Below are 25692 nucleotides of genomic sequence, written 5' to 3' on the forward strand. Positions count from 1 at the left end.
CAAATCCTATTTTACAGCGGTCTGACAAAACCAATACATTTAGAAACCTGATTCGTATTTTTAGGAAAACCTCTTTTTGTATAAAAACCGTCAATTTCATAAAGCCAACTTAACCAAGCATATAAGAAATCAGTAAACCAAAACCAATAGTTCAAAACCCAAAAAAGTCTAAAGAGTCCCAAAAATTACAAACTCTCAAAATGAATACGAAAAACATAAATAAAACCATAAATTGCTAAGTCCCAACAATTTATGGTCGAGTGATCACCATTGAGTCTCTGCCGCACCGATTCGCCTAAGTCTGTCGATTACCTAACAAAATAGACAACATATGTAAGTTTACAAAAGCTCAGTGTGTAACCCATCAAAATTAAGCATACAAACATACAGAATTATAAACACAGTCAGAAACAGATACAGCTTCAGATTCAGATACAGATAACGGATATGCAAAACCTTCTCCCATCCTCTACACACCAACTCCGACCATCTCATCACACCATGTGGGGTTAAAAACACCCACCCATCCATACACACTACATAATGCCATAAAGACACATATCAGGTAATATGCAGCCAAGTAGTCAGAATATAGGCGATATATGTCGTACAGGACACTTCCTCCATATTTACAAATCCCACCCCAATCATAGATACAGAATTATCAGATACAGTATAATAGATTAAACAGGTTCAACATGCTTATACACGGATAACAGTACTGACAGACATACATTTAGTATACTACGCATATCAGTCTATCCGAATATCATAGTATTCAGTCTAGGATCTAGTTAGCCCTTACCGACCCTACAGTAGGCCCACAGCCAATCGAAGAGACCCGTGCGACCCTAGGGAGAATTTCAAAAAAATGGGCCCATATGCCCCTGTGGTTAGCCCGTGTGGGCCCACATGCCAGTGTGACATGCCCGTATAGGCCCACACGCCCAACTTGGCCTAGCCAATGTGGCCCACACGGCCACACTTACGCCACCACACGGCCATGTACTGTGCATGGCCATGCCTTCGTCAACCACATGGTCGTGTCTCACACACAACTATCTACACGGGCAGCCACACGCCCGTTTGACGTCGACAGTGTAGTTTTTTAGCTTTTACCGAAACCTCATTTTCTATTTTTTGGGTACACACCTGATATCATTTCGCAGCAAATGCAATTGTAAGACCATCAGAACCTAAAATTGGTATAGAATACCAAGTCAAAATTGAAACAAACGTAAAACTAAGAACCCCTAAAACTGAGGTGCTTACCGTAGGCGAACGATGCTTCTCAACACCTAAATTGTTGAAGAATTCAATGCCTCTTGTGATCCCTCTAAACCGTTCAACGGCACAACAATTAATCTAGCATTCAGATAATTATAGTGTACTTTCCCCAACAGAAATATTGAGACCATAACGAGACTAACAAAAATAAAGCTACTTACAGAATACCAGGAAGCAAATCAATTTAACCCCTCCACACTTCGATCAAAAAACGCAAGAACAAAAGAACCCCAACCAAAAGAAAAAGAAAAGGACGGAAAAAGATGGAGAAGAAAAAGAACTTGAGAGTTTGGAAAAACGTCAAAAACTGCATAGGAATTTCGGTAGGAGAGAGAAAAATAAAATAAAAATCAAATTTCCAATGTTGACAACATCCCACTAAATCACAACTTCCATTATCCCACTACATCTTAACCATCTCAAAATTCTAACTCCACCAAAATTCTCTCACAAAACTGAGCAAAAATTAACACCCTCGCTAACACAGGGATTCGAACATAAGACCTCCAACACACTAACCTCCTTACCACTTGAACCAAAAGGCTCATTTTGATATGAACTTACAAGCAATTTAATATAATCGCACTGCAAAAGGATAAGGCTTGTATCCAAAAATGACAAAGATTGCCAAAAGTGAGACTTGAACCCAAGACCCCTCATACACACCCAGAACACTTAACCACTAAAGTAAATACACATTTGTGTCAAATAATCACAGAAGCAAAATTAAATTATTTATGGCGTTACACAATTCATCATCAACACACAGTATCTCATGATAAACGTGCCTTAGAAATCATCTTAAATATGAACCAATAGCTAGTTAGGAATATATCATATTAACATGCCATTTCTCAAATTGAATCATTGAATTCGTCACAATTTTGGACCAATCTTTCGGGCTTATAAATCCAGTTTACAAATTTCTTTCAAATTAACAATTCTTTTCATTATCATTATAAATTTTTACATATTAAATCATTATTAACTTGACTCATACACGAACAGATACACAAATCCAACCAACACCCTAATTTGGCACCCAGTGCCATATTGGACAATTTTCGAAGAAAATAGATTGTGCCTAGTGCTCATCGGTATGAACAAAGTAAAAATTGTGCCCACACTCATCGACATGTAGTCGAAGTAATCATTTGGCACCCGATACCTCACCAAAACGTCAAAAGAATTAGTTTACGCCCAACGCTCATTGGTATAACCAAAGTAAATGTTGTGCCCAGCACTCGTTGAAACATCCGAAGAAAAATGCGCCCAGTGCTTATCGACATATAGTCGAAATAACTCTGCCTGAGCAGTTAATTGTGTAATCATTTATCCAATTCTCTTATAAGTTCAATTCTCATTCTATCGATCTCAACATCATCAATTCATCACTCATAATATCATTTCATACATAACATAGCATGCCGTCTCAATTCCGAACCAATTTCACAATTTTATTTAGTTTTAATATTTTCACTTTTATTCAATTTAATCATCTATCTCAATAACTATTTAAATTCACACTAATATGATTCAATCAATCATAATCAACTATTAATTCATTTATAATTCTTCTATTATTTTTTCTACTTCTCTTCCTCTCCATTCCACTTCCTTTGTTTACATGTTTTTATACAAGAATCTTTAGCCTTAGTATGACATGCTTTTATGTAACATGAAATATCCTTTCACTATTTATACATATACTTTTAACAAAGTTGTCTTCTTGAGTAGTATTCACTAAATTATTTATATTCGGACATATAGGATTCAAAATTAAGATCCACCTTTTGTTTTTGAAATTAGACTCAATAATCTTTAATTTAATATTTTATTCAACCTTTAACTTGATTCCTACAATTTTTGGTGAATTTTCAAAGTCATCTTACCACTACTATCCATAAAGGGTTTAGTGAAACATTTTGCTCTTCTATGATTTGACTAAGTAAGTTTGTCTCATTTCATTATATAAAATACTACATTCCAGCCGAATTCAAGTTAAAACATATAACCACTAAGTTACAAAAATTCTTATTTCTGTTCAAATTAGTCCTCTAGTTCGATAATCAATCTCAAACATAAAATTTTAAACTCAAACAATCATTTTCAATTTACCTCGTTATCATACTTTGCAATAAAATAAAATAAATATGTAACAAATATAATGATTCAATTTATAGAAATACAATAATAACACGAATTAACCTAGTAAGTTTCATAAAAACTTACTTGGCAAAACAACAACCAAATGAGCTTTTAAAGACCATTTGACAATTTTTGCTTTTTCGTGACTAGCCTCGATTGGTTCAATTATTGATCTATAAAATAATTTAGTTCAATTTATCAATTCCAAATATCTCATATCATCCTATTATAAGCATGTATTAGTTGAATTGCCTTTTTTTAATGTCCTCTAAATTTTTTCATTTTATTCAAATTAGCCCCTAAAACCGAAATAGTTATATCTTTCAAATTTGAGCTTCGTTTTACAATCTAATTTAAATCTCATCCTTTATAAAATCTTTATTATCTATTTTTATCAAAGTCTCATAACAACTTTACAAATAAACCACTTTAGTCCTTATATGGAACAACTAACAACTAAACTCTATAATCTAGTCTTTTTTCACATTTAAGCTTAAAATCTATAAATTTAACACCAAAAAATTTAAGAAATCACCAATAACAACTTTTTAAAACCTTAATAGTTTTCAAAAATAATAATTGGATTATCTAAATCGAGTTTCCACGATCTCAAAAATATGAAATTTACGAAAAATAAATCAAGATAAACTTACCCTGCAAGTAATCGAACTTTTGAAGCTTAACAATGGCTATGTCTTATCCCGAAAATCGGGTTGGAAGAAATTGGGTTAGTGAACCCAAGAGTTGTCATACTCTGAATTTTAAGTTAAGATTGTGAAAATTATGTAAAGTTAAGTATTTAATTCAGTGGTTTAGTGCGTTGGATGTGTGTGTTCAAGGTCATAGGTTCAAATCTCACTCTTGGAATTTTTTGGTATTTTTGTTGTAACTTCTATTATTGATCATCTGGAATAAGTAATATTTTGGCTCAACTTATGACAAGAATGAGTCTGTTGATTCAGTGATAAGGTGCTTGCTAGCATACCCTAAGATTTTGTGTTTGAATCCTACGTATGCAAAGTGGAGATGATTTTTGTTTTGAATTCAGAAGAAAAGTTGATGTGGTTAATATGTAGAAGTTAGTGGCGTAGTTTTAAAAGTTAGTGATGAGGGATTTCCTCCCCATTTTCCTTACACGTCTCTCCCTCTCTCTCCCTCTCTCTGATTTGTTGTTCATTTGTTTCTTTTGTCTTATTTTCCCATTTTTTTGTTTGTTTCATTCTTTTCACTTTGGTTTTTCATGTAGTGGCAACTGTGAGTTTTGCTGCCAGTTTTTTCTCTATTGCTTTCTTTTCTTGTTCGTTCTATTTCTTAATTCTTCTCTCAAACAATCCATTTCCATTCTCTTTGAAGATGTCTTTTGTAAGGTACTACGGCTTTTTATTCCATCTATTGCCGACTCTTCATCTACTTTTTTTTTTGTTTTTATGTTAGTAAGTGGTTGTGGTAAATTCGTTTTAGTAGTATAATTGTTCTCGTTTCTCTTGGTTGGGTAGATTTTTTGGTATGGTGATTAATGTGAGCATTGCTCATTTTGTTATATCGATAGGAGAAATTTGTGGGGCATTCCACATTTTTCCGACGAGTTTGAGGATTTTTGGAGTGGTTGTTCCGTTTGGGTGAGTAATTGAGTGCCTTGAAGGGGGCTGAGTCTTCATGTTAGGATCGCTTATTTGATGGTTGTGTTCAAGTCGATTGATTGTTGGTTTTTAAAGCTAATTGGGTAATTTTAATTACTATTTTAGGGTCTGGAGGTGTACCGCATCATCGTGTTTCAGAAAAAGTAAGGTGTGTAACAAAAACTCAAGAAAACAGTGATCAACAAAAGCCAAAAATTAAGGCTGTCGACGCCACATGACCGTGTAACAGGTCATGTGCCAGACCGTGTGAGTCACACAGTCTGGGCCAATTGGGTCGTGTCGGTGACACAAGCATGTGTAAGTCATGTGCCAAACCGTGTAAGCCATACAGTCTAAACTAATTGGGTTGTGTAGGCTACATAGTCTGGCCGGTTGGGCCGTGTGGGCCACATGAGCATGTGGGCCACATGAGCATGTAGGCCCATTTTCTACAAAATTTTACCTAAGCCCATTTGACTTTGAAATCAATAATTAGACTTTCCTTAGAGCCCCTATTGCTTAATTAGGGCTTGAGAACAAGGCATCTGTTAATTTGGTTTTTTGTATGATGTGTTTAAAATATGTAAAATATATTTGCATGATCCGATACTATTAGTTCTGATGGTATGTTCTAATTTGCTAAGTTTGTATATGTGTGTATGATATGCGATTGTGTTATTTCATATTTTTGAATCAGCTATATGACCATGCATTTGACATTATGGTGATTTGTATTTCTAATACATTTGTTTATAAAGCATGAAATGACGTGCTTACTGGTTTCTATTAAGAATATGAAAGCATGTTCAACATGTTTATCATTTTGTTCAGTTTATGCATGCCATGTCACTTTGTATGAGGTTGGGATATTATAGTACAGAGGAAGTTCTGGAGCTTAATGATCTACGTTATTTGGTGGTTTATCCACATGTTTTGTTCTGGCAGTTAGGTTGCAACATAGTGGCTTGACCACTTATATGATCTGGCAGTTTTAACTGTAATTTCTGGTGGCATTGTCTATGATTATCTTTTGGTGGGATTTTGGATGGAAAAGTTTTGGGGAAATCTATTTTAGTGTGTAGCGGAGTTAGGTAGAAAGTTTTTATGGAAAATTTGCATTATTTTTTTTTGAAAAATACTGTATTGGCATATTCATGCATCATTAGTTCTATTTAATTGATTAATATGAAATTCTCTGTAATATTCTGATTTGTATATTGGGATTGTGTGTTTCATATTCGACTTTCGTTATACATTGGGCTCTAGAGCTCACCTCTTTGTTTTATTTCTGACATTTTAGGTAATCAATAAAATTTAGCATCGGACAACGTGTGGGAGCTCGGATTATTCTTAGTTTATTGATTTGAATGTTTACGTTTTAATTATTTTGGTTTGTAAATTTGTTAAGACTTTCATTTTTGGTTTTTGTTCTGTTTGTTTGTCTTCGGGTGTTTTAACATGACACTATGAAACCACATGAGTTAACAACTAAAAATTTGGTTTTCAAAATCAAAACTCTGTAAATTTTTCGCTAAAAACTTAAGTGACTACTTAGGTGTTTTTTTTTTAAATAATCAAATAGTTTTAACATTTGTTTATCTTCAAGCTAGAAAGGATTTTGCCAAAAATAATTACTTTCAAAACCTAGCTCTGCATTCAAATTTTGGGTTTGAAACAAGTGATTTCGTATTTAAGTATTTCTATACCTTTGTAAGAATGTGTTGTCATATTTTATGTTTTTCGAAAAACACCCTAAGTTTAATTGAAACAAAAGTTTTTAAACAAGTTGATGTAATTCCTCCAAATTTGGCCATAATGTCTAGGCCAAGTTTGGGGTGTTACAAGCTATCTCAGTTTCTTTTGTTTCAAAATGTGAAGAAGAGATAAAAATGGATGACAACCAGGGCAAGCTAGAACAAATTTTTAAGGAGAACTTAATGAAATTTTAATTTTTTATAGTCAATATCTTTATAATTTTTAAAAGATTAAATCAAATTTTTATAATTTTAGAGGGGCCGGAATACAATTTTACTTTTACCAATTTAAATTTTTTTTTAAATTTAAGAGCCTAAATAAAAATTTTACATTTTAGGGGGTCGGGGCCCCTATCGCCCCCCCTAAATTTGCCTTTGATGACAACGTCCTTTCTCTTATTTATTAATTGTGATTTCATACTTTATTATTATTGTAATTATAAAAGTAATATAGTTTATAATTCCACTACAATTCCAAAATGGTCTAATTGTCATTTTAACCTTGGTTTAATTACTATTTAAGTCCTTTAGAAATTAAAATCTATAGGGATTAATTTTTTACCACTTTTATGATTTAATCATTGTACCTTGTTACTAATTTCACAAAATTATCTATCCAAAATTCAATTTCTCTATACAATAACTCCATAAATATTTAATAAAATATTTCTTGGCTCGGTTTATAGAAATGGGGTTCCAAAATTGTATTTTCCAATACCACTGACTCTTGAATTGTTACATTTGTTAATTTAAAACTTGATAATAACAAGTTTATTAATTAAAAACATTAATTAAAAGTTAAAAAAAAAAAAAGCTTGAATCATTCATTAGAAAAAAAAGAAATCAAATAAACTTGAAAGGGAATTCGAACTTAAGACTCAAGGGTAGAAAATGCAAGCATCTCCAATGCGATACGTATAGCTTTCATTTTGTCTTATACTATAGTATTTAATCTCATCATCACCGCTATTTTTACACTAATCACAAGTAAATATATCGTCCATCTAAAGGGACCTTAAATAATTAAAAATATATTTTTTGTGTAAAATACTTTCTAAAAAAGGCTTTTCGCATAACACTTTTTACCACGTCACTTCCAAAATCATTTTATTTTTTAAATAACGTAAAAAAACCACTTAAATCAAAGCATACATTTTTCGTTAATTTTGTCGCTTATTAAGTAATCATTTGCCCCTTTTTCATTCTCCTTTGTCCATGCTAGAAAAAGAGTTATAAATGTAAAAAAAAAAAAAAAAAAATCTAATTCTTATACTAACCATTTATTTAATTTCATACTAAAAGTGCCTTGAAGATTGAAAATATAAAGATAATGGTTTTAATTATAAATAAATTATTCTGGATTTAAATTCATATAAATAAAAAATATTTTTAAATATTTTAAATATTAAACTCTATATCTTAATTTGAATCTATCTAAATGTAAAGTGTTTTTCTAATTTTATTTCTATCATAGAAAATAATTATCAAATATTTTTTAATTTTTCATGATTGAAAATAAATTTTTATTTCTATTTATCAAATATATATTTTTAATTTTTAAATAAATAAAAATAAAAATATTTTCTAAAAATAAAATAGAAAATATTTTCAGAAATTAAACAAAATCTTATCTCTATTGATCATAAAATGAACATGCAAAATACATTCATTATATCAGAATATGTTTTAATAAAAAATTGAAGGAATTAAATTTAAATAAAAATATTTTGTTAATTAAAAATAATTTGAATCAAACTGATTCATTTTCTTTCAAAATTCTAACTCAACTTGCAGGTGAAAATGGGTAATTCAATACATCGTTTATTATATAGCCGTCCATGTCATGTAACTTTAAACATTCGTACATATTACAGAAAAGGCATGCAATAATATTATCAGCATTTACTGTCATTTGTCTATACCCATACGTCCCTGCATATTTTGAAAGATTCCAACCTCATAATATGACAAATAAAATATTCACACTAGGTTTCATTAAAAGTTTAATTTTGAATTTAATTTTTAAAATTTATAAAATTGAGAAATTATTATTTTTAATTTGTTATAGTTTTTCTTTCTAATTTATGAAAATAAGAAACATAACATCCACTATTGTTTTTGCTAATATTAATTACTGATAACTGGTTTTATTAAATTTGTACATATAAATTGTTAAATTGTTTATTTTCAAATAAACAAATTAATGATAAGATTTAATAGTGTTACACAATTAGATAAAATTTCTAATTTTGTAAAATAGAAAATCACAAATTAAAGTAAGATGAAATTCACAATTACACGTTGATACTCTTTATAAATCTAAGACATTGATGAACAGTGATATGTAAATCACTAGTTGATCCTATACTTTTCATAGATGTTGCATTATTGCAGAAGTGAGAGCAGCAGCAACATGGATGAGAGGCTTATTGGGTCAGAAGAACCAAAGGAAAACAGTAATAATCTGATGAAGAGAGTTTTAGAGGAATCAGGAAAACTATGGAAGGTTGGGTTTCCTTCAATGTTAGCGAGGGTTACAGCTTTTGGCATGTTTGTAGTGACCCAAGCTTTCATTGGACACATTGGTGAACGACAGCTTGCAGCATATGCTCTTATACAAGTCATCACAGTTAGATTTGCAAATGGAATATTGGTATATCATGAGATTAATCATTCAGAAATTGCCTTACTTTAGAGTCCCCTGACTGATTATTTGCTTCATCAATGTTTTGCAGTTGGGGATGTCCAGTGCAACTGAGACACTATGTGGGCAAGCATTTGGAGCAAAACATTACCACATGTTGGGTATTTACTTGCAAAGATCATGGATCATTAATCTTGTTACATCAGCTGTGTTGCTACCAGTATTCATCTTCGCATCACCAATCTTCAAATTACTTGGAGAAGATGAGGAAATAGCCACTGCTGCTGGATATATATCTCTTTGGTTCATCCCCATTCTCTACTTTTTTGTTTTCAACTTCACCATCCAAAAATACTTGCAATGCCAGCTTAAAAATATGATTGTTGGGTGGATTTCTGCTGCCTCTTTCATTCTTCATGTGTTGTTGTCATGGATCCTTGTGTGCAAATTGAATTGGGGGATCCCTGGTGCTATGAGCTCAATGATAATATCAAGTTGGTTGGTGTTCATTGGGGAGTTTATTTATGTATTTGGTGGATGGTGTCCCGAAACATGGAAAGGCTTCACTTTTGCTTGTTTTCTTGATCTATTTCCAGTACTTAAGCTCTCAATATCCTCAGGAGTGATGCTTTGGTAAAATTCCATTTCTCTTTACTTAATTAGATTTAACATCTAAAATTTTTGTCAATATTTATTCGATTTCTTTGCTTTTGTTGTTGGTTTGTCAGCTTAGAGATATGGTACTATGCGATCCTAGTCCTGTTGGGAGGGTATATGAAAAATGCCGCAGTTGCTATCGATGCCCTCTCCATTTGGTAAGACGGTCAATTTCCATGTATATATACGCATACCATATATGTTGTCTTTTTCTGACTCGAATTTAACCAAAGAATATATCACATTGCAGCCTGAATAACATAGCTTGGGAACTCATGGTGTTCCTCGGCTTCCTCACAGCAGCTAGGTTGGTGATTTGCCTATAAGTGTTACGTTATCCGAATTTTTCAACTTTTTTTCTAAACTATTAATGTTCATTACATATTTGAATAATTTTGAGCATACCAACTCATTCACTGCAACACTATATTTAAACCGAGATACATGACGGTTTCCTGTCCTACAGTGTGCGAGTTTCAAATGAACTAGGGAGAAGAAACGCCACAGCAGCAAAATTTTCGATGAAAGTTCTATTATGTACATCGCTGAGTATAGGAGTGTTACTCTGGGCACTGTGCTTAATATTTGGGCATCGAATAGGTTACTTGTTTACAAGTGATGAAGACGTAGCAAACTCCGTGGCAGACCTCTCTTTGTTGCTTTCTTTCTCAGTTTTGCTCAACAGTGTTCAGCCAATCCTCTCAGGCAAGTATATATTTATTGCCTTAATATGTATGGGAAGGGAAAAGAATTACATGGTTAAAATCTGCAATGCAGGGATAGCAATTGGTGCTGGTAGACAAAAAATGGTTGCATATGTTAACATCTGTTCCTATTATGTGGTTGGTGTGCCTATAGGAATTCTTCTTGGATATGTAGCCAAAATGGAAGTCAAGGTTAGACCTTAAGAAACAAATTTTTTTTATAATGAACTTTATATTTATTTATTTATAGGCCATCAGGAGGATAAAGCTAGAACAAATGAATAAATAAGTTATTTGATTTCGACAGGGAATATGGATTGGGATGATAATTGGGGTTGCAACGCAAACATGTGTTCTAGCCTACATTACCTCAAGGACTGATTGGGAAGAAGAGGTAATTAAAATGATGATAATTTTTCTTTTTTAAAATACAATAATTTTTTTTTGAAAATAATGGAGGAATTCATTTTTCACTTTCCAGGTTAATAAAGCATCTGAGAGGCTAAACAAGTGGCTATTGGAGCCTTCAGAGACATCTTATGGAAAGCTTAGTGGTGAAACAGTGAATGAATGACAACAACTATTTCACTGAAAACGTATGTATATTTTTACACGTAATCAAAGTTTGTTTTTTTTAATTAAGTGAAATTCATGGAAGAAAAGTCTGATTTTAGTAAGTATCCTATATTCTGGTGGAAGGTTAGGAACATAACTTTGATTTTGGAGTTAAAATACTCCACTCGTGATAGTGTTAAATATTTTTATTTGTCAAAAAATCTGTGCATGATCTACATAAGATGATTAGAGTAAATAAAAATTATTTTACAGTTGTATAAGAATAAAAAATATTAAGGATTGGTTCTTAGGTTATTATTTCTAAATCGCACGAATCAAAAAGTATGTATGAGTGAGATAGATAATGTACAGAATTACAAAGGGCTGGTTCCAATTACTTGGATTGGTGTAAGATGATTGAGATGTATAAAAATATCACTTATTATTCATACCAAAAGTCTAGATAAGGGAAGATGCATAGCTCTCTTTTTAGGGACTATCTTGATTTTCTTTATCCTAATAATAAAGAATGTGTCTCAGTTTTAGGAGGTGTGTAAAGCTTTTTATTATTTCAAGAAAGAAGCGAAGTCCATCGCTATTATTATATGGATTTCAGGAAAAATTAAGAGGGTTAAACAAGCTATCGCTTTTTTAATTCTAACGCTCAAGAACAGATAATTTGAGGCTAAATCTCAAAACAATAATTTTGAAAGTAACCTTACAATATGTTTTCACGTAATCTCAACCAAAAATCTCTTAATCTTCCTACTTTTATTATGAATTAGAAATGACAAAAATATTTATGGAAAGTGATTATTTGATATCTATTGAAATGATAAATGAGAGCGATGCGAATTCCACTATTCTTATTAGAATAATTAATGAAGCAACAAGACATATCCAAATGATAAAGTTACAATATGTTCTAAGAGAAGGAATATTATAGTGAATTGTCTTACTAAAACTTATACTAGTGAGAATGTTGAACTTAAAATTATTGATTTCCCTAATTTTCATGTTAGGAAACTACTATTAGAAGATAAAATAGATACCTTTCATGTAAAAGTTTGTTGACTAAGGCAATTTGATTGCCTTCTTTTCCTTATTAAAAAAAAAATCACTCAATTAAACCCCTCCATTAATAAAAAAGTTAATTAAGTCTCTCCATTAACTGTTTTTGCCATTAACCAGGTTGAACGTTAAAATAAATTGACAAACCAATGAGATGGTGACACGTGAAAGTTTTTGGTTTATTTTAATATCTTTCTCATAAAAATATTAAAAAAATTATAAAACCAGAAAAATTTTAAAAATTTTTAAATATTAAAAATATTAAAATTTATATAAACTTATAAAAATTATAAAAATAAAAGCTTATAAATATAATAATAAATTATAAAAATATAATAAATTAATATCAACCACTAGTCCGATTTTAAAAACCTTGGTCGGGATATTTCATCTTGTCATACGTTAATAGTTGGATAATAAAATTTTACTTTGATAGTATCTTACTATATCAAAAATATTTTATATCATGCAATACTTAGCAAACAATTTTAAACTTTTTCAAATTCTACATTACTATACTTAAAAATTTGGAGATAAACTTTTAAAAAAAAATTATCAATGGACCCACAATTATGATTTTATTTGTAGAATATCGAGAACATTTTATTCAACATGAAAATAACTCTAGCAATCTGATGACTATTCTCATTATCCAATGATTTATGTGATGGCATGTGTTCAATAACAATGGTTTCAATGACTTTTTCGTAATTTTAATATTTTTTTATAATTTATTAGAATTTATTATATTTTATAAGTTTTTTATAAAATTTAAATATATTTTATTAATTTTATATATTTTAATACTTTATTAAAATTATTAGATTTTTATAATATTTATAGGTTTCTATTATTTTTTATAATTTTTATACATTTATATCAATTTTGAGATTTTTTAATATTTATAATTTTAATATTTATAAGTTTTAAAGAATTTTGTAAATTTCAATAAAATTTTAAATATGTCAAGCATGTTTTATTAATTTTATAAAAAAATTAGAATTTATTAGATTTTATAATATTTATAAGTTTTTTTATTTTTTATAATTTTATATAAATTTTAAATTTTAAATTTTAAATTTTTAATAATTTTATAATTTTATAAATGTTTCTAATTGTTTATTGTTTTTAATATTTTTATCGAAAAATATTATTTTAAATCAAAATCGCACGTGTCACCGCATGAGTGGTCCATTAAATTATTTTAACGATCAATATAGTCAATGACTGAAACTATTAGCAAACAAACTTGAATATTTTAATTAATGACATGGGCTCAATTGGGTGCAAATTTAATATAAGAGCTGAATTAATTTTTTTGTATTTTCTTAAGGGCTTTTTTTTACATATAAGCTTTTATTATTAAAGGAGGTAGGGATCACACTAACGAACTAGTTGCTAATAGAATAATTGAGAAAAGACAACTAACAACTAATGTCACAGGGCTAGACCTTTCGTCTCGCAATCCGTGTGGTCTTAGGCGATTTCTTCGCTTCAAATGTACCTAAGTCAGTCTAAGTCTTGTAAAGTGAGAATTCTCCCAAAATTTCTCTAAGGCACCAAAAATATAGTGAAAGCAACTCATGTTAGGAAATGTCTCATATTGTAGTAAACATGAAACTATTTTTTATTTATTTGAACGATGAATAAATAAATAAATAAAATTATGTCTTTTGTATTTCTGTCTTTTATATTTTGCATGCATAGCAAAACTATTATAAGAAAATATTAGTTTATTGATTGTCTAATTTCAAACTGAAGATAAGTGGCATTGTAAGAACATTTGCATTGCGAGAAGACAACTTACTTCAGTAGATAATTTAAATAAGTCTGTAATCTTGTAAAAGAATTAAAGTGAGCATTTGATTTAAATACTAAGAAGGATTATTATGTCATCTACAATTTTAACTGGGGAGATGGCTAGTCTTGGCTATCGAAGTAGTTGATTCCACGGGTAGAGATATAGATGTATTCATTGGTAGAATGATACATTGGACTGGACCAAAGATGTATTAATTCTGAATCTGTTTGTGAATTAATTCACTTGTGACGTTCATAGTGTAATTCACTTAAATCCTGAGTTGGTCACTGATCATGCGTATGCAACTCATGTGCTTTGATATAAGCGGAGGCTTATGCTCTAAATATGATCAAGGCCATAGCTGGTATGTTGGGTACATGACTTGTGTATGGCATGACTTTACTAGAAACAGTGGAATTCATAGCTCAATTAATGACTTAACGATATCCTCTCATTGGCATTGTGTTGATTGATAAATATGGAATGTGGTCACAAGTTGCTTATTCTCAAACGAGTAATTTATCATAGTCATTTGTTGATAGTGATCATATTAAGCATTAAGAAGACACAATGGTGACAATGAGATAAAATAGGATTGTATTGAGTGAACGGATTTAACTCAAAGGAATCAAGGATATCATATGAGACTAACACACACATGACGAGGTCATTGGATAAAATAGTTGGATGAATTGTTTTTGTAAAAAGTATAAAATAAGGAGTTTTCAATCATTATACTTCTTATGGACTGACTCCATGATTAAGTATTTGCAAATTATCAGAACGATGCTTGTGGACATAATTGCAATTACTAGAGCCTAACTGTATATGTCCAACAAAAACTCGATCGGACTGCATTTGAATCAAAAGAAAATTCTACAACTTTAGAAATAATTTAAATTATTCGATGTGGAATTAAATTAGGTGGTCATGAGAATTATTCAATTAGAGAATTTGATTAAAGAATTTTCTTGAAAAAATAATTTTGAAAATCTAAGTGATTTTTGGGAAAATTAATTTTGATCAAGTAAAATTAAATTAATCAAATTAATTAAAATTAATATGGTATTTTTAGAATTTAATTTTCAAGTAAGACAATTGGCCCAATGGGTAATTGAACTTGAAAATTAGACTTAAGATCTTAAATTGTGTTCGGGAGCCCAAAACCCAAAAACTAGTCGAATCGAGTCGACAGTCCAACCAGTGGCTAGACAGAACCGGTTGGGTCGTCATTGACCCAGACAAAACCAATAGCAACTAAACCGGCTTGGGGTTTCATAAAGGTGTCACACCTGCATCACCGGACACGACGGTGCCAGTGATGGTTGGTCTTTGGTGGTTGAGCAATGGAAGAGTTACACTCCTACTGGGACTTTACCAAAGAGTTTGATTTCAGATTAACTATTCCAAAAATAACATTATTTTAATAGTTTAATATTAAATTTAATTTAATACTTATCATAATAGTATTTTATTAATTTAATATTAAATTTATTTTAATATTTATCTTATGGATAGATATTCTATTATTTTAATAAGACTTAATATTAAATTTAATATTAAAATAATTAAGTTTAATCATAGTTGAACTCTCTAAAATCTCTCTATATAAAGAGAGCCTTGGGTCGTTATTTTACATACACTTAAATTCAAGAGAAAGTTGTAGAAAGAAAATTTTCTGAAGAGATTATTTTAGAAAATCTCTATAGATATTTTTCTAATTTACAACTTGACCCAAAAGTTTAGAGAAATTACAAAATTAACTCACTGGTAATTTTTGTGAAAATTTTTCTGATTTGAAGCGAGCCAACACTCTGTCGACATGAGCTTGAGGATAGCGAAGAAAACTACTCGATCGAAGCGCTCATCCTAGACGAATCGAAAAGGTACAATTTTGATTAAGTGTTGATTACTTTAGATATAACAACCAAGATCTTGCTTTGGAAAAAAAATTTTAAAACTCTATTTTTTCCCTAAATTTATTTTCCACTGTGTTTTTCAAACCCGTTTTTCTAATAATTGGTATCAAATCCAGGTTGTGTTCTATCTATAAGTATAAACAGATAATTAAAATGAATTTCTCTTCTTTTTGAATGATTTGATTACATAGAAAGTGATCTTCTTTCGATTTTATGCATATCTTGAGTTATATATGGGAATGGATGTGATATTATATATTTATTATATAATTGTTTTTTTATTGACGAGGTTGTGGTTCTTAGGAAATAGACCATGACCTATCATCTCCACGTAGGGCTATTTTTTAAAAAATTTCATAAAATTCTTGTGAGCCGAAAACGAATATAGGACTTAAATGTAATATTTTCAAAAGGACTTCATGACGAGCAAAAGATGCGATGGCAGTTGAAGACCCGAGGAATGCCTTGTGGAAAAAAATTATGTAATTTTACTTTTTTCATTTATTTTCTAGAAATAGAACCATTAAAACCTTGGTTGGCAATTTTATTTTAATTATCTATCTCCTTATATATCTGTTTTATAATTTTTATAATATTTCTATTATGTAATGTTATAATTATGATATATATATATATATATATATATATATATATATATATGAGACGATCCATAATTGATCGTTTAAAAATAAGAAGTGTGGTAATGAGAAAATACATGTGTTGTATTGTTCCATTCACTTCTTTAGGTTATTTGATAACTGTGAGAAGTGTGGTAATGAGAAATTGCATGTCTAGGATTGGCTTTCGCTAGGAAAGACTTGATTTTTAAGCGGTCAAATTTGACTTACCTCCCTTTCTTGAGACCCTACCTGGTGCACGGTTCAAATTCACTTCTTTGGTTTTTCCCTTAAAAAAAAATTGTGGAGAATCAAAATTATTTATTTTTATGATTGATTGGTTCTTGTGAATGAATGTGAATATTATAAAATTTTCATAGCATGTCATGCATATATTAGAAGCATGTCATTTAGATTAGGTAAGAATGCCACTAGGACTAATGTATGATCACTCTTGAAATTTGGGATAAAAAATCTTGCATGTTTTTAAAATATTGAGTGGGGGAAGGTTCTTGAACAAGACCTACTGCCTCCATTGATGGTCTCTAAGTCATAGCTTAATAAAGTTTCAAGCCCATTCCTACCCTGGTCGTACCCCGAGGTAAACTTTGTCATGTGGGTTCACCAAATGAGATTTCCTTTTCAAGACAAATAGTCATGCATGAATTTCAGAGAGAATGTCCCAAGATAACTCACAAATGAGAGCATGTTCATGATGGGTGTTGAGTCAATGGTTACACACTCAAGATCATATTTTATTAAATAGTTTCCCAAGAAACAATATTTAAACTAGAGATGGTTGCCAAACGTTAAACGATTGTTAATTCTATGGAGTTTTGAGAATTAAGATTCACGAACTGATTGGATGTAAGTCATGTTCTTACTAATTAATCATAGGACCCCTAGGTGACATGGTTGATGGGTGTGAGAATGATCATAGCAAAGAAAAAATATTTTTTCAAGGTTTTAGTATAAGACGCATGCATCATACTGCATTCTTGATATGTTGCTGAAAGGAAAAATATTTGCTTAATGCAAAGATAGTAATTAGTGAATTTTTATTTTTTTTCAATTCAAATATGTCTCCTACTTCTTTTATTAGCATTCTTGTTGTGAATAAATTAAATGGGGATAAATTTCAAGAATGGAAATAGAACTTGCTGATAGTTCTCAACTGTGAGAAACACAAATTCGTTTTTGACGAAACGTGCCCTCTTGAAGCTTGGCCCAAAGTAAGAAATTGCTGGAGAGATTCTGATTCCATTGCTTGATGTTATATGTTAGTGAGCATGAGTAATGTGTTGCAAAAGCAACACGAGAATTTGTGTATTGCTAAAGAGATCATGACAAATTTGGAGGATTTACTCGGAGGCCAAGCGGCATTGGCTCGACAATCCGCTATTTCAAATTTTATGAATTCTCAACAGAAAATCAGCACCCCGGTCAACGAACATATGCTTAAGCTTATGGGATTCTTTTCAGAAGCGGAGGACAATGGAGCTGAACTAGATGTGAACACTCAAATTGACATAGTGTTCAAATCTTTAACCAATGAGTTTGCTGGTTTTAGAGTCACTTACAACTTAGGGAACAAGGCACTTACCTTGACTCAGCTTATGAAAGAATTACAATCCTATGAGTTGATGTTGAATGGTGGTAAGTGTAATGCCCCAATTTTATAAGCATGCTATGTTATCTAGTGTCAAATAATTTAAGTTAGACTAGTGATAAATATTGTGATTTTATGTGGGAGGTTTGGTGTTCGAATCTCGTGTTGCGCACATCTGAATTATTTTGTTTTGGCTATTGTTGGAAGTTAAGTTCTATTGGAAGTCTATTAAAAATCTGGTAGTTAAATCCTATTTGTTTTGATTGATTTAAATCTTATCAAAATTTCTTTTATTTCTCAACTTGGTAACAACCCACTTCTTCTTTTCTTGTTCTCACGTCTGCTTTTGTTATTTTCATATCTTTCTTTGCTATTTTTTAGTTCTTTTTCTTTTCTTTCTTTTTCTTCTTGAATATTTGGGTTCTTTTTCAATTCTTTCTTTATTTGGTTCAGTGCGGGGGGTTTAGTGTTAGATTTGTTGCAATTTTGGTTCATCAAAAGTGTAAGTTCGACTATTTTTTTCTCTTGATCTAAGGTGTTTGTTTTTCAATGGGTTTGAGTTTAAGTTTTACTATTTGCATTATTTAATATCATGTTAAGTATTTTCCTTGGTTTTTGGATAAGCGAAGGTTTGGGGAATCAAGTTTCTCTAGTGGAATAAGACTCATCTAGGACGCTATTTTCGAGTGGTAAGAGTTCGATTATGATTTTTAGGACTGGAATTTTGGCAAATGATATGTTAATTTGAAGGGATTTTGATGGTTAAGTGATGTGATGTGTTAGACGAATATAGGGTTCATGAGTTCTAGAATCGTGGGAGATTGATTAGGATATTAAGTGTGTGTGAAAAACAACCCAAAAATCGCTTTGAAACCCGATAAAATCACAAAACAGAGGCTGCTACTAAACTACCCAATTTCCACATGACCATGTGCATTTCTATAGACCATGTGGGTGGCCCGTGTGGACCACACAGGCTAGACTTTTAGGCAGTGTAGGCCATACGACCGTGTGAGTCCTTTTTAGCAAATTTTAAGGCCCAAATAAGGGTCGTTTAGGGGATTCGATATTTTCGTTTAAGTATGTTAAGAGTTAGAAAAAATTGTAAGTTTAGCACGTAAGCTTGTATGTGTATCATTAAAAGCATGATAAACATTGTATACTGAAATTTAACTATAAGATATGTTACACATAAATAAATTTTGTACGTGAGCATGCCGTCTGTTTATGATTATGTTATGTATAAATTATATGTATGTTTTGTTTTTATGCATGGGGTAGGATATGATGTATTGGAGGAAGTGTATATAACAGTATTTACTACAAATATGGCAGCTAGACCACAAAATTATGTGTAAGGCAACCTAGCTGCAAATATAAGGGTGGCATATCACAACATCATGATGTGATTGGATGGACGGTAGTGATGGGGGTAGGATATATTATGTATGATATGTTTGGAATGATCTAGCATGAAATGGCATCGTATCCTAAGTTATAATGTGATAAGATATGAAAAACTGAAATTTATGCGATATGTGATACATTGATATATATATCATTTATGTATAAATCTTTGGACTTTGAACCAAAATGCACACTGGGCTATTAGCTCACGTTTTTGTTTTGTTTAGTTTCAGGTAATCCCCAGACTTAACTTTGGATGACGTCACGGGAGACTCAGATTTCACAGTTTTAAAACACTATATTATGGTTTTATTCTATGTGTTTAAACCGGGCATTTCGGACTCTATTGTGGTTTATTAATTTTTGGATATTTTATGTTTGTTTAGTTTACAAGGTCTAAAATGGGTACTTTAAATAAATCTCAAGTGATAAATAATTCTTCCTAAAGAGACCAAAATGAAACTTTGAGTTTTCAAGTAACTGTCGTTGCAAACTAAGTTTGAGGTTTTCATTAAAAATAATTTCGGTGGGTATATTTATAAGAGAATTTAACTTGATATTTTGACATGTTTGAAATGTTTTTTTTTTAAAACAAGACAATGAAGTTTTAACTTGCTGGAATTGGTTCTTTAAAACACCAGTACTTTTCTTTTATCTAGTGATGTGACCTCCATAATCAGACCATAACGTCTAGGCCGAGTTTGGGGTGTTACAGTAAGTTGGTTCAGGAGAAACCTAAAGCAAACTTAGCTATAAGCCCTTCGTCCTCTAAAAAGAAGTAGAAAGCTAAGGGAAAGAATAAACTGACTAAGTCTTCAGTTCCACCTCGTGTGGATAGGAAGAAGGAAAATAAGTCAAAATATCCTAAAAAGATCAAATGTTTCTTCTGCAATAGGAAAGGACATTTCTGATCAAACTGTAAGGAGTATTTGGATTACCTAGCCAAAAAGGGAAAAGGTATGAAACTCTTTATGGTTGAAGCTTGCTTAATGGAAAAATCAATTGGCAACCAAGTTATTGATTTTGGAGCCACTAACTATTTGTGTGTTACTTTACAGAGAGGTTTAGCAAAACAAGAAGTTTGCGTGGCAGTAGTCTCTCATTGAGGACCGGAGATGGGAGCTATGTTTCAGCCTAAGAAGTGAGAGAAGTTATGTTACACTTTGATAACTTTAGGAAGATTGTTTTAAAGAACGTATTTTATGTACCTCATTTTAAGAGGAATTTAATTTTTTTTAGCATGTTTATTTTATGACAGTTATACCATAACATTCAATAAAGAGATTGCTGTTCACAAAAATCGTTCTTTAATTTGTAATGGATGGAGGGAAAACATTCTCTACTTTATCAAACCAAATAACTACTTGATGCTTCAAACTGAAATAGTAAATAAAAAGCTTAAATGTTCTTACTCTAATAAGGGGTACCTATGACACTTAAAACTTGGTCATATTAACCAAGAAAGAATCACTAGACTCGTGAAAGGTGGTCCTTTAAGTATGCTTAGGGAAGTTAGTTTTCCATAATGTGAATCTTGCTTGGAAGATAAAATGACTAAGAGGTCTTTTAATATGAAAGGTAAAAGGGCTAACCAACCTTTAGAACTTGTGCACACTAATCTATGTAGTCCCATGAGCATCAGTGCCCGAGGAAGTTACAATTATTACTGGCTTTTATCAACGACTATTCTCGATATGGATATGTACATTTAATGCACCACAAAAGCGAAACCTTTGATAAATTTTGAGAGTTTCGTGCGAAAGTGGAAAAGTAATTAGGTTTACCCATAAATAATCTTCGATCTGACCAAGGTGGGGAATACTTGTCCAACGAGTTCTTATGATACCTCATAGAGAATATGATTTTATCCGAATTAACTGTGCCGACACTCCATAGTAGAATGACATAGTTGAAAGAAGGAATAGAACATTGCTTGACATGGTTTGTTCAATGTTAAGCTATTCATGACTTCCTATTTCCTTCTGGGGATATACGATACAAACGACTTGCTATATTTTAAATGGTGTGCAACCAAGTCTTTTTATAAGACACCTTATGAACTGTGGCATGGAAAGAAATCCGTTCTAAATTAATTTAAAATATGAGGTTGTCCAGCACACGTTCTGGATAATGATGCAAAGAAGTTAGATGCAAGGATAAAATTGTGCATGTTCGTAGGATATCCGTAAGAAACAATGGGAGGATTATTTTGCAATCTAAAAGATAATACGAATAAAGTTTCTACTCATGCTACTTTTCTTGAGGAAAGCTACATGGATAACTTTAAGCCTCAAAGTACTCGAAGAACTTTTGGGAGTGGTAGAACAATCACCAAGTTTAATTCTCAAGAAAGTTGTAGAAAGAGAAAATGATCAACAGCATAGGGGAATCCATCATAGTGGGAAAGCTTCTAAGAAACCAGGCTTTTTCATCTATGATAGTAGTATTTATAATACGGAAGCCAATCATAAGAATGATGATCAACTCACTTACGAGGAGGCTATGCAGGACGTTGATTCCAAGCTCTGGAAATAGGTCATGGATGCTAAGATGAATTTTATGAAATCCAATATAGTGTGGGAACCTGTAGACTTACTAGTTAGGATAGGGTGTAAGTGGATTTACAAGAAGAAGAGGAATGCGGAAGGGAAAGTAGAAACATACAAAGCTAGACTTGTAAGGAAAGGCTACACATAGAAAGAGTGTATTGATTATGATAAGACCTTCTCTTCGGTAGCTATTCTTAAGTCTATCTGCATACTCTTATCCATTGCGGCTGCTCTTGATTATGAGATTTGGTAAACGGATGTCAAGACAACATTCTTGAATGGCTATCCTGATGAAACCATTTACATGGCTCAACCCACTGGCTTTGTTATCAAAGGAAAGGAGCAAAAAGTTTGCAAACTACTAAGATTGTAATGACCCAAAATTCACGGGCACCAGAAAAGTACAGTATCAGGCCTCCGTCTTAATAAACCAAGTTAGTAAATAATTATTAGGAGTAATTATGAGTCTAATAGGAGCTTAATTAAGTTATAAATAGGTGAATTTAGCTTAATTAATAGTAATTAGAAAAAAAACTAAATTGAATAAGGGATAAAAGTCTAATTATAGATTAATAGAAAATAACAAGGACCAAATAGGCAACTAAGCCTATTTGGGAAGATGAATGACAAAATGGAGTAAAAATCTAAGATTTTACTTAAATAATGATTATATAAATATTTAATTTAGTTATAAAATTTTATTAAATCAATTTAAAATAATTAGATTTTTATATGATAAATATAGTATGATTTTTGACAAGTGGATGGTGATAAAAATATACAAATGTAATAATAATATGTATACAATTGTAACATAAATATTTAAGTACTTTTTATTTAAGTAAATATATATTTATTAAATTATTGATAATTATTATTATTATTAATATTATCAAATAAATTGAATTATAACAAATGTAGGGTGAAGATAAAATACATGTGTAATAATATGTATAATACAATTGTAATACATGTATTATTTATTAAAATAGATATTTATTGTTTATTTATTGTTATTAAGTAAAATATATTTATTAGATAAATGATTATTATATAAGATTCTTTTATGACAAACTAATTAAAAGGTGACAAATGTTATATAAATATTTGTTAATAAAAAGATATTTATTATTATTATTATTATTATTATTATTATTAATTAGTATATACATAATTAAATGAAACAAAGGAAAAAAAAAGAAATTGAGGCATTCGAAACAGAGCAGGAAAAAAGAAAGAAAGAAAAGAAAAAGGAAAAACTAAGGGTTTGAGGTTTAATGCTTTGGTTGGTAAGTCAACTAAATACTTTTTATTTAATTTTGATGTTTTAAAAGCTTTAAAACAAAGTTTTGTTGAAATAACGTTGAGGTTTTTGAATTCCATAGGTTTTTAAGCATGGCTCATGTTGAACAAATTGTTGAATTAGGGATTTAATTGAATGAATTTCAAGTTAGAATTGATTAAGGGATTAAATTGTAAAAGAAACTATAAGTTTTATGTTAGAGGGACTAAATTGAAAGAAACTTGAGATTAGGGTTTTAATATGAATATTTGATGGTTAGGGTGAATATGATAGGAAATTGAATAGAAATGAAGTATGAATTGAGTTAGAAAGTAAGTGAATTTAGTTAGGATTAAATTGAGAATAAGAAGGAATTTAATAAAAATTCAATTATTTGTCATAATTTAATGCTGTAATTAATAGTGAAAATGTTTATTATTTTCGTAGCTAACAAGGAACCTGAGGCACGGGCATTGAAAGGAAAGAAAAAGGAGTTGTCGAGGAGTAACCGAATAAATCCGAGTTTGTATTACTATAATTCAAGTTATTTTTATTAAATGTTAAATTTTTAATTATATGTATGGTAAGTAAAATTTTAAGGTAAGTATCAATATTGAATTTAATGAAATTAAGAGAAGTATGATTATGTATGAATATTTGATAGTATATTGTTGGATTGTACATTGAAAGTGAAATTGAAATTGAGAAATGATTTGAATACCCTATTAACTAGTTGGGCTGAGTCAGATATAGTTGGCGTGCCATAGGATTGGAAGTGTACAGGGATGCTTTGACCTCGAGTCGATGACACACTGCGTGTCACTATATTACTTCGGATAGATTCGACGAGGTATTGGGTACTAACTTACTTCGGCTTGGCCGATGAGACACTGGGTGTCAATTATTTGCTTCGAACTATCCGATGAGGTATTGGGTGCCATACTGGAGTGTTTAGTTGGATCCGTGTATCTGCAAAAGTCCAAGTCTATTAATAGGGTAATTAAAGGAAAGGTTAAACTGAATAAAATGAATTGGTTGAGCCATTGAAAGAAATGTGAAAATGAAACGTGAATAAAAAAAATGTGATTTGAATGTGAGTATGAGAATGGAAAGCATGAACCAATGGTTCATGAGATGGATAATTGCTCAACATGAATGTATATGATTTCAATTGTTGATTAGCTAAATTGAATTGTATGAATATATTGAGAATGACAAATTTATGTTTGAATTGGTTTGGTAAAAAAAAAATAAAGTTATATGATTTAATGATATGATTATCATGTTTATAATTTGAATTATGGTAATACCACTGAGTATAAAATACTCAGCGCATGGTTGTTTCCGTACGCAGGTCAATAGGTGCTCAGAGTCTCGGTTCAGCATCCAGGTGATCCCGAATCCAGCGCAAAACTCAGTGATGTATTCTTCTTTTGGTAAAAGTGGCGTGTACATAAGTGATAAAATGCTATATGATTTTTGTTGTAAAGAATGGTATTTGGTATTTTGATGTTTAAACTAATGAAATGGTATGAAAATTTATATGATATACATGATATAATTGGTGCTAAATTTAGAATGGATGAATGAAATTCTAATTTAATTTTTAATGGTAACATAAATGTTCATGGAGTAAATTATCAAATTAATGTTATAGGTATGATTTTAATACGAATAAACATGAAATTGCATTGGTTGAAATATTGGTTTTGGATTGGTCCTGGTTTGAAATTGCAAGAAAGGTTGGATATTTATAAAGGGGTTATATTGAGTTTTTAAAAAAAAACAAAAAAAAATCCTTAGAGGACCCGAACAAGTCCCGATTCCCCTCTAATATGTATTTTGGGCTTTGAGTGTCCAATTAAGGGACCTTATAATTATTTTATAATATAATATATTCGATAATTATTTGAATATTAATCGTAAATTGTCTGATTGTTCGGTAATACCTCGTAACCCTATTTTGGCGACAGTTTAGGGGTTAGGGGGTGTTACATTTTGTTGGTATCAGAGCTATCAGGTTTAGCCGATTCTCAGTCTAAATCAAGCTCAAAATTGAGTCTAGAAGT

The 25692-nt window shown here is 30.8% G+C and overlaps 1 protein-coding gene and 1 long non-coding RNA gene across 3 annotated transcripts; both read left to right on the top strand.

Moving 5' to 3' along the window:
- The first annotated feature begins 9003 nt into the window (after positions 1 to 9003).
- Positions 9004 to 11475, top strand: LOC108471291 (protein DETOXIFICATION 20-like). Of its 2 annotated transcripts, XM_017772928.2 has the most exons (8): positions 9009 to 9461; positions 9544 to 10085; positions 10181 to 10267; positions 10360 to 10416; positions 10576 to 10814; positions 10887 to 11005; positions 11121 to 11207; positions 11295 to 11475. In XM_017772928.2, the coding sequence occupies exons 1-8, from the start codon at positions 9186 to 9188 to the stop codon at positions 11385 to 11387; spliced, it is 1500 nt and encodes a 499-aa protein (XP_017628417.1). In that variant the 5' UTR covers positions 9009 to 9185; the 3' UTR covers positions 11388 to 11475. The 2 variants fall into 2 exon arrangements, with proteins under 2 accessions (XP_052877878.1, XP_017628417.1); XM_053021918.1 differs by having other exon boundaries at positions 9004 to 9461; positions 10576 to 11005.
- A 4567-nt stretch (positions 11476 to 16042) lies between these two features.
- On the top strand, positions 16043 to 20185 carry LOC128283530 (uncharacterized). The gene is made up of 2 exons (XR_008273891.1): positions 16043 to 16126; positions 20020 to 20185. It is a non-coding gene; the product is annotated as an uncharacterized LOC128283530 (long non-coding RNA).
- Positions 20186 to 25692: the final 5507 nt, after the last annotated feature.

The sequence above is a fragment of the Gossypium arboreum genome, chromosome 11 (assembly GCF_025698485.1).
Source record: "Gossypium arboreum isolate Shixiya-1 chromosome 11, ASM2569848v2, whole genome shotgun sequence".
In the NCBI taxonomy this organism is placed as follows: domain Eukaryota; kingdom Viridiplantae; phylum Streptophyta; class Magnoliopsida; order Malvales; family Malvaceae; genus Gossypium; species Gossypium arboreum.